This window comes from Sparus aurata, chromosome 3 (genome assembly GCF_900880675.1).
Source record: "Sparus aurata chromosome 3, fSpaAur1.1, whole genome shotgun sequence".
In the NCBI taxonomy this organism is placed as follows: Eukaryota; Metazoa; Chordata; class Actinopteri; order Spariformes; family Sparidae; genus Sparus; species Sparus aurata.
The window spans coordinates 32,118,425-32,128,575 of NC_044189.1; the positions used below are offsets into that span (position 1 = coordinate 32,118,425).

The following is a 10,151-nucleotide window of genomic DNA, read 5'->3' on the forward strand; positions in this document are numbered from 1 at the left end:
CAGCTCAAATACACAACAGAGCTTGTACCCTCAGCGACTGCCATACCTGCTGCATTGCGTGAATGAGAATCGACTACGGCATATTCTCCTCTCTGAGAAATGAGTGCACACGAATACATGTCCAGTGTCAACAAACACGTGTCATACCTAGCAAACAAGTCTGTCAACCCTTTTAGCAGAGATGTTTGTCTACCTTCCTCAATGTCCACACTCTCTGTTACATCTACAACACCGCTGACAAAGTCGTTACCATACTCAAACTGGAAATGCTGCCCTTCAACATCGTGCTGCTTTGGCAAATCCGGAACAGACAACATTTCTGCTGAAGCACTGATGCGCCCGCTGTTTCGCAATGATGTATACAACTTGTCGCCTTCAACTACAACTTTGTCAAGTGTGTCCCTATCCCATGAAAACACACTCTTTACAGTATGTACTGCCAAGCTTACCAATCCTACAGCCATACACTGAACTCCCCAATATACAAACCTTTGATTCCCCTGATGAAACGTTCCAGTTAAACTGGAACGCACAGGGGGTGATGTTTGCGCAGCTTCGCTTGGTGATGTGCGTAGCTGGAATCCATCATCCATAAGAATTGCCTCCCAAGCACTGGGAGATGCCATCTCTTGAGGGAAAAATTCCACCGTGGCCGTAGCAGCCTTCACCTAAAAGCAATAAAGTAACACAAGACATGCATCAATCAAATTTTGCTTGTGTCACAATTATTTACGTTATCCAACTCAAAATACCAGCCATGCCTCATCTGGTACTACAAAATACACAAGTTACCTTGCCGCAAACTGCCGGCGCTGGAAGAGCTGACGCGCCTGCAGACAACTCTATGTCAGGTGTTGCCTCCACCTGAAGTCAAACACAAATTTAACTCAAACACAGTAATACCAAAAACTGAAGGAGAGGTACATATTTCAGACTGCTGGCAAGAACAAATACTTAGCAACCACAGTCCATCAACTATGTATAAAATCATCCTTACAATATCAGTACCTATACTAGTTTGCTTGTCATTGTATTGAAGCCAGTACATTATCAAAAGAGTTACACACCTGATGGAAGGCCTTCCGTTTCGGCTCAGCGCAGGACCGTTTAGAAATCTCTGGCTGGGCGACCTATAAGAAAAGAACAATACATAAGTTACTCACTGAACACTCGGATGGCAGTACACCAGTACGAAGCCTTTTATGACATGTATAAAAATCCAAAACATACTTGTAGCACTATGCAACCACTGACAAACCACTGCACAATCCTGACTACATGTATGCAAGTACTATTTGCTTATACATGTCCATGCTAATGCAGCTAAGGCATTAGTCATGTCAGAATCACTTCTGACACTGTAAAACCAGGTGTTTACACCACAGTCTGCAATGGTCTTTGGCTTTACATTCTGTTAGTGCAATTCATTAGACTTGAAATCATAATAGCATTTGTCTTAACTGTGTGTGTGACTCAATGTACCATTTATAGCAGCAGTCTTTCCCAAAACAATGGACCACACAGACCACGCACACATAAAATCATCATAAGCAAGCACAAGAATTACACACCTGATGGAAAGCCTTCCGTTTCAGCTCAGCACAGGACCGTTTAGGATTCTCTGGCTGGGACGACCTACAAAACAATTACCACACATTATTTTCTGGAAATGCCACAGTTAACTCAAGACTTCACGCTCAACACAATTCTATTTACCCTCTTGCTTGGACGGCGAGCAGTGGTAAACACACGTGCAGAAGAGGATGGCAGCACCTCTGAACTGGATGGCATGTCCTCAAGACCAGCATCCAAAAAAGCACTGGGAAACCGCACAGGTGAAACTGGAATGCAGTCCTCATCTGAGAAAAGCTCCTGGCAAACACAACCCGAGGACAGAAGATTACATTACTGCTGTCTGTATTACTTGTCCACATTCTTCCTTCTACTTATCAGAAAAGAAAGTCACACCAACCTGCTGCTGGTTGCGGCTCTTTGGGGAGTTGCGAGTCTGTTGACAAAAAGAGCACAATGAATATATAAACAACTAATAATGCTTATCATAGTAGTCACAGCCAACAATTGTCCTCAAATCATCCACATCAGCATTTACATGAACAGTAAACATGTGCTTACCCGCTTGTTGCCTCCAACTAGCTGCCAGTCGAAGGATTCCCTGGGCTTAGCCACCTTAACTTTGTCAGCCACCACCGGCTGAGCCTTGCGCTTCCGCCTGGGCGAATCCACCTTAACTGACCTAGTCACCACCACTTGAGGCTTGATCTGGCACCTGGGTCCTGGCATGGTTTCACTTCCCAAGGACACCATACCTGACCCAGCCACCACTGGACGACGCCTGACGCGCTGCTTGGGTGCTGCTAGCAGGCGAAACATGTCTGCATTTGGCTTACAAGGAATCAGTGCCAAATATGCAAAGTACGCAAGGCATTCCACAAGTTTGGGCATCCAAAAGTTGTCACTCAGATGGACCTGCAAAACACGCCATTTCCACAGACTATTACTATAAACTCTTTTCACTGTCATCTGTCAACCTCCCTGATGCTCTTTACAATAATCACAACACACATTTGAGTTATTAATTTGCCTCTCATCAACAATGTCAGTACTTACACCGTCTTTGCTCCAGAGGTCAAGTTGAGAGGTAGGAAAGTACTCTGCTATGTCAAAATACTTCACACCTGCAAAAGAGCATCAGCAACTTCAGTCCACAGCTCACAGCTATAGACAATATACAATGACACATCCTCAGAGCAGTGCCTTGACCTTGTGGATATACAATATCAAGTGGCTGTACAGTAGCTATGTCTGTAATGCACAGTTTCAACACCCTCACTTCCTCACCTTGTAGTCAATTTTGCCACTAAACACATACCTTCTAAAGCAGCCTTCCTGTGGTAGATGTCAGACAGGAGGTTCTGAAGTTCCATGTCAACATTCAAACGTCGAGGAAAGCCCACCACAAAGACCTACAAAAGCACAGACAAGTTTTCAGGACAAAATTCTTGCTTACTACATGGTATATTGTTTCAATATTACAACGTTTACATGGCAAACAACTGTGTGCTTCATTACAGATGACTCTGATGAAATCAACAACCACTTTGTTTGCATCACTCAGAATCCCCATTGCTGGCTTACCGGGCGGCCTAGACTGCAGACTACGGATAGCAGCTTGGCAAAATCCTCCCCTGCTTCAACAATGGTCCTGCTAGATGTCAGGTTGTTGCTTGGAGCCAATAGACACAATGCGTCAACTGAGTCCGGCAGCTTCATTGCCACCACCTCCTTCCGCAAGTCCTTCGCACTGGCACCTGGTGTGGACGAGAAGCCAAAGGTGCAGCCCCCCATGGCATCCATTGGCACAATGCGATCAACACAGCTTCGCAAGTGGGAGTCACCAACTATCAGCACCGCCTAAAACAACAGAACATAATACTGAAAAAGCAGTCCAAAAGATTTCACAAAAGATTGTGTGCATACGTTAGAAATAGCTGTTACCGGGTGATCCTTTTCCTTTTCAGGAAGAACGACCTTGTGAGGTCGACCACTGGCACCAACCTTCTCCCAGTCATTCACACGGTGCCTCCGTCCAGTTCCTTTCACTATGAGAAAACACACACTCATTGTTAGTTATTGTACTGACAGTACAGTGATTCTTGAGACAAGACATACAACACATTTTGCTTTTTACACAAAAAATTTGGATAACTTCTACAATTTATAAATACATTTTTGTATTGAAGTTTTGAATATCCTAACATGTTTTACTGTTGTAAATTGTATTTGTTGGACCACCTTTGGATTTTTGTCAACACCATCAAGAACATATATACTTATCAAAATTATTTGACACGATCATCTCTAAAATATTTCCCTTACTATTTTACCCAGTTCCCCTAGTAATGCGCACACGTCTTTAAATCAATAAAATTACAATTTTAACGCCAATGAAGTCACCATTTGGGATGCTGAATGTGCATAGAATTGTGATCGGTAATAAATTACATTTGTATTCAACCTTGAGATATAACAGTGACATTTTTGAGCATTTACAATACACGTGGACATCGGACATTGTGTTTTATAGTGTTGCATCTGATGTAAGCACATTTCTCCTTATAACACACAAGATTCTTACAGAAGCCATGTTGTTTATCATCTGATAATGGTCCAGCTATTAGATCACTACACCACAACACCAACTCGTCCTCAACAGCAACACCTTGAGACCAAAATACATTAGCATAAATCAATGGGGACACTCACCGGTGGGCAAAGTAGGGGGGGGGCCTTGTGGACCCATCATCACGATCTTGGGCGGTCCCTCACTCCCCTCCCCCTCCTCCTTCTTCTGCCTCGCCGCTATCCTCTTCTTCGCCGCTTCGGAACGCTTGCGAGATTTGGAGAGAGGCATCCTAAAACGATCAAAACAACATAATATTTACGGCATAGCTGCGGTGTACATAGGTCTTCACACACACACACACACACATCATCACAGCGACGTTTACGGACAACTTTCACTGCTGTTATGAGAGCTAGCGTGCACATTTTGCTAGGGACGCGTCTACACAAAGGACACACCGACCTCGCACGAACAGACAAAGACACAACATGGCGGAGAGACATCCAACGCTGTACGTTAAGTTACCTCCAGGCCGATACCGTTTACGAAGTTGATACACCAAAAGGTATACACAGTTTCACGGATGCAAACAAAGACACGGTATTTCGGACATAAATACAGCGCATTGCTTCCACATGGATCCAGTTTTCCGCGCAGTATCCTGCCTAATGACTACCATTAGAACGTCTCTGTGACTGCTCAGACCTAGAGATTTGCCAGTTTGGGTGAAAAGCTGAAAGCTGCTTACCTTGTTAGATTAGTCGCCGAAGTGAAGACAAAGATAACAAAAGATTCGCTGGGATAACACTGCAAGATGATCCAGCAATGTAAACGCCAAAAAAACCGCTGAATCCTCCAACTACTCTGCAGCCGCAGTATGTCGATCGGAGAAAAAAGTGGTGCTGAGTGGCTGCCGCTGACGGTCTATATGTCCGCGAGGACACGCCTCTTCCGGCTGCCGCATTGCATGCCGGGCTGCCAGGAAGCTCTCCGGTTGTAATGGACACACGAGCTGTGTCCCAATTCAGGGTCTGCACACTTCCAGTGCGCATTTGAAGTGCGATTACGTCATTATACCGCTGCGAAGGGTGTCCCAATTCGAAGTGTTCTCATAATGCACCCCACAAATGCGCACTCCTTGTACCTGTTTTTGGAGTGTGCACCGCTACTACACTTCGTGGTCTCACATATCCCAAGATTCATCGCGCGCCCGAGGAGAATAAATAAATAAATAAATACATAACGGCGACCTCAAAGGGCGCAGATCTCGTATTTAAATGTAAGTATTGGGTTTATACGCGGTTTTTACTCCTTTGAACATCCAACGCCAGATATGTTGAACTTCAAGGGACATTAACACCTCCACATTTCAGTTAAAAGACGTCGGTAAAGCTCTGCTTGATCCCTTTGGCAGTAAAGCCTTAAAAGCCTTCACTTTCAAACGTAAAACGTTCAGAGGTTGACTTGTATTTTATATCTGACTGTGATCTGTGGAGATGTTAGAGATTATCTTTACTTCACTAAATGGCCCATGATGAACAGATTTAGATCAGGCTGCTTTATTTCAGACTGTAACACTGTAAAGTCTAGTTAAATGTTAGAATAGAATAAAGAGCTAAGTTTAGGATTATCCTCGACATTCAGGATAGTATTATCCTCGATGATGATTATATATTTTTTGCTGTATTTGATCTCTTTTGTCTGTTGACGTAACACAAAACGTCTTTTACATTTCATTGTGTTTTAGGGAGCAAACAGAGAGGAGGAAGAGGAGGAGAATGATGAAGGAGGACATAAGGCTGCATAGAGGATGGAGAGGCTCTTCTCTGCTCCAGAGGACATTCCTTACATTATAGCTGTTGTTATTTAGTTAATGTATGGGTTCTTTTTGTATTATTTGTTCATAATTGTTCATTTTATGTAATTCATTAAATAAAATATTGTTGTAATGTTCTATTGTAACACGTTGTCTATTCCATTCATTATTTACAGCTTAAGTACAATTTATAACAGTAAACAGCATCAAGTGTTACTTTTCAGGGACAACAAGGGACTGAATGTTTTAGTTTATTCTTCAGGTCTGAATATTTACAACTATTTACGAAATTACAGCATAAATTACTATTTACAGATTATTATAAACTATTAACAAAAACAATTATTAAAAACAATATTAACACAGTTAGAGATAATGTACAGTTACAGGCTGAGCAGGAGTCCCTGCAGTGCTGCTGGGCTGGATGGTGTCAGTGGGACATCATCTGGGTCAGTACTCAGGGTGTTTGGGGGTCCAGTCTCCTCTGTCCACCACATCTTCTGTCAACTGGGTCTGCAGTTCTGACTCGATCAATGGCTGCCAGGTCATTAAAAATGTTTTTAAAAAGAGGCAAGCATTATAATTTCATACTCTAATTATATTTTAATAATCATAATACATTAAAGCAAACAAAACTATCTACCAAACGTTTTAAATACAATGCCTTTAAAATCAGAATAAAATCATATGTGTCATATTATATGTCAGCATTAACGTAGTGTATCTGTATTAATTACCCCAAACTGTTAGCTAGCTAATAATGATAATATTGATAACATTACTGTGGGTTCAATAGCAGGTTTACCCCTCCACGGTCCTCTCAGCCGGACATAAACCAGAGCCGCTTCTCCTCTTCCTTCACAAGCACGAGGATTATAAAGGACATCAGGAATTCCTGAAGCTCAAACAGATCTGACAGTCCCCTGCGGTTTGAAGTAACGGTATGATATGTTTGGTTACATAACACACAACACAGCTACTGCAGGACTCTCGCCAAACCTGGTCACTTGACCGTTTCCCCTTTCCTGAAGCTAGAATCACTTGTGGCTTTCCCTTCCGTCCTCCCCTGTGACGCGCTGCCTCTCTGCCTTCACTATGACGACCACAGAGAATAGTTGTCAGTAGCGCATGGTTTGCGCGCATTCCACAGACGCCGGGGACCCGGGTTCGCAACCTGGCCAAGGACATTCCCTGCACGTCACTTCACCCTTCGCTCCTTTCTATCAAACCCCTTTAACTTAATCATTTGTCTATGCATGGATAATATAACGGACGGTACGTGTCCTCACTGCAGAAATGAGGAGAAATACACGCATGCATGTGTTACATGATTATTATTTTAAATGTAACATAACCCATTCAACTTTCCTTCTCCTTAATCATGTGCATTACTGCCACCGCTGTTTAATACTGTCTCCGTTGGTATGGCGCTTTACACACGTACTCCTTACATTATTACCGTAAGTTTTCACAGTTTCCCTTTGCTTGGACAAACCTACCACATCTTCTATTCTACATTGATGTGTGCTACCATCGTGATGACACCGCACTGAAGTGTTGCAACGTCTACACATGATGGCTACTTCTCTTGTACGACTACGATGTAACTTTTGGTCACTGCTGTTTGTGTGTCTATTGAAAAGATGACAGCTACAGTAATGTTGGTAGCTGTCATCTACCGCTTTACAGTTTAAGCAGCTTTCACTGTTTTAGCCCCATTCTGGCGCACTCTGCTGGACAAACGCCGTCATTTCAGCAATTGTACATTACCCAGGGCATGAGCCCTGCATTACTGTCTTTTTATATACAGGTTTCATTTTAATACATAGCACGAACAATATACAACTATAACATCGTATTTGCGAGAGGCTTAGGGATGACATTACACCACACTGCTGAATTCTCTCAGTCGTCATGGTGTGTCTTTCAAGTTATTTAGATGTTAAACACTTCCATAGGGTCATGTCACTTAAAATCACCCAACTTGCTATGGATTGTGGAAAACCGTCACTTAACCCTGCCTATGTAACTCTGTTTGCTGTACACAAATTACAGCTGTCTTTACTAAACACTTTTGGCCTGTATAAAAAAATGATAGGAGAACTGCCTGCAATCATTCACATGACAGCAGAATGCAGTGATGGCCTTCATTATTTCAAGAGATGTACATGTACAAAATTTTCTTTAATATTGGATATACACTCTAATAAAGTGAAAGTGCGAGCAGGTTGATGTGTTATGAATTTTCAATGTTTGCACTGTAAATGCTTGCTGTTGCACCACCATCAGGCCTACTGGCTTGGGTTTATAGCTGGGGTAATCTGTCATGTCACAACACTGGACCTTTATGCAAAATCTGGTTAGCTTTCACCCATGGTCCAGTCCAAGCTATTTGTTTTTATTTAATTTAGAGGCTTGCTGTGATGCCACCATCAGGACATTTGTCTTGTATTTCATGTTGAGGACATCTGATATTTTGCGCTGTCATCATCTTCATCCTTGCTGGGTCTCGAACCTACAACCCCTGACACCAAGAACCAGCTTTTACCTCCCTAAGCGAGTTGGCCGGAATTGAGACCAGCTGCGTAGCTCCTTTGGTCCACTCAGGGAGTCACTGTCTGGGCAGCTGTTGTCTAGGCAAATTTCAAAAATGGTCACCATGTCCGGAATTCTGTTCCCTGCGCACAACTCTGACTATGCATAATTGCTTCTTGACAACATGGACATGTTGGTAGTTTGCTTTTAAACCTAAGTGTTTTACTTCAAAGGACAATATCTGATGTTTAAAACTGCCACTCTTACATTGCCTCCACTTGTTTCCATGACAGCAGAAAACACAATGTTCTCAAAAAATCTGGTTTGGAGATTAGATTCTGATACTTGCCAGACTTCTCAACCATGACTCCAGAATATTCTCAGATCTTAACAGGAAGGTTGAAAATGTATTAAGCAAGAATGTGATAGTATATAGTTACAGTACTGTTTGCAGTCTGACAATTTGATGCACTGCAGGCTTATTTTTTGGATCTCAAAATTTCGAGAACAACTTGTGAGGAGGACAGTCTGAAGAAGCTCTCTAGCAAATTTGGTGTCAAGTAGCACACATTGTGGAAGGACACAGGTTTTATAAGTTTTACATGTTTGGTAAATAATACGGTATGTAATTATCATCATCATTGTTACACTCGCTCCAACAAAAAAACACCACCAACTGTAATGTCAAACCACACCTTTAATTACACCACAGCACACATCACACAACGGCATCTTTTCGTCCATAGCCACCATCAGTTGCCTCGCCATCCACTCCACCTACAAAACACAAACAACGCCTTGTCAACCAACACTCTTTCACTACACTGCGACACCAAATACAGACAGCCAACGTTTACACTTACTCATCACTGCTACTCACCATCCCTGGCATCTGCCTGCAGATGCATCTCCTCCTCATGACCATCCGGTCCAGCCACCTTCACTCCTCGTCCTCTGACAGTTCCCTCGGCGTAACATCCATCACCTCCCTGACACCGTCATCAGCTACTCGTTCAAGCTGCTGCTCCACCTCCTCCACCACCGCCAGCATTTCTGCCTCATTTACATCTACCAAAAACACAATAAACACTCCGTTATACCACAGCTTACACATTCTCCACACTTGTTTTCGTCTAAATCTACAACTTTCGCGCAACTTACCATCAACAAACGGCGTCGACTCACAGTGTAACTGTGTCAACTTCTCCGCCTGCTGCCGGATTGTCGCGTCACGCTCCTTGAGCCGGCGGCTGAGATAGGCTGCGCGCTGCTCGGCTGCCCGACTTCGGCGGACCAGCTTCGCGATTACTGCTATGGCAAGTCCGCCGGTGTGGACCGTTTGTCGATAGCGCTCCTCCGCTGGCACAGCTTCGTCCCTTGCAGCATACTATACACACAACACAGAGACACATGTTATGTCTTCTATGACAGATATCACCACAGTTAACCTTTCGACATCTTACCGCAGACTCAAAATGGCGCGCCACCTCCGGCTGACGCAATCGCCCCGCAACATGAATATGCGCTCTTATCGTTAGAATACAAACATATAAAGTGCTGGCTCTTCCACAACATATCACAACTACACCGCATTGTCTGGGTGCTATAACACTTCTATCATTCACCCTGCTGCTGTACTTTTGCGACATAACATTC

At 43.3% G+C, this 10,151-nt stretch overlaps 1 protein-coding gene across 1 annotated transcript; it reads right to left on the bottom strand.

The window, feature by feature from the left end:
• Nucleotides 1–530: 530 nt before the first annotated feature.
• On the bottom strand, nucleotides 531–5,025 carry LOC115578299 (uncharacterized). The gene is made up of 13 exons (XM_030411186.1): nucleotides 4,893–5,025; nucleotides 4,285–4,433; nucleotides 3,517–3,620; nucleotides 3,157–3,432; nucleotides 2,891–2,984; nucleotides 2,629–2,696; nucleotides 2,134–2,487; nucleotides 1,973–2,008; nucleotides 1,717–1,872; nucleotides 1,572–1,635; nucleotides 1,068–1,130; nucleotides 793–864; nucleotides 531–668 (listed from the first exon to the last, which is right to left on the bottom strand). Exons 2-10 carry the CDS (start codon nucleotides 4,430–4,432, stop codon nucleotides 1,612–1,614), a joined length of 1,260 nt encoding a protein of 419 aa, XP_030267046.1. The 5' UTR covers nucleotide 4,433; nucleotides 4,893–5,025; the 3' UTR covers nucleotides 531–668; nucleotides 793–864; nucleotides 1,068–1,130; nucleotides 1,572–1,611.
• Between the last annotated feature and the right edge of the window lie 5,126 nt (nucleotides 5,026–10,151).

Coding starts and splice junctions, on each gene's coding strand:
- LOC115578299 (XM_030411186.1), bottom strand. CDS start 4,432: ATGCCTCTCTCCAAATCTCGCAAGCGTTCCGAAGCGGCGAAGAAGAGG. Junction 2,488..2,628: donor ACCTCTGGAGCAAAGACGGT/GTAAGTACTGAC, acceptor CGTGTTTTGCAG/GTCCATCTGAGTGACAACTT. Junction 1,873..1,972: donor AGAGCCGCAACCAGCAGCAG/GTTGGTGTGACT, acceptor TGTGTTTGCCAG/GAGCTTTTCTCAGATGAGGA.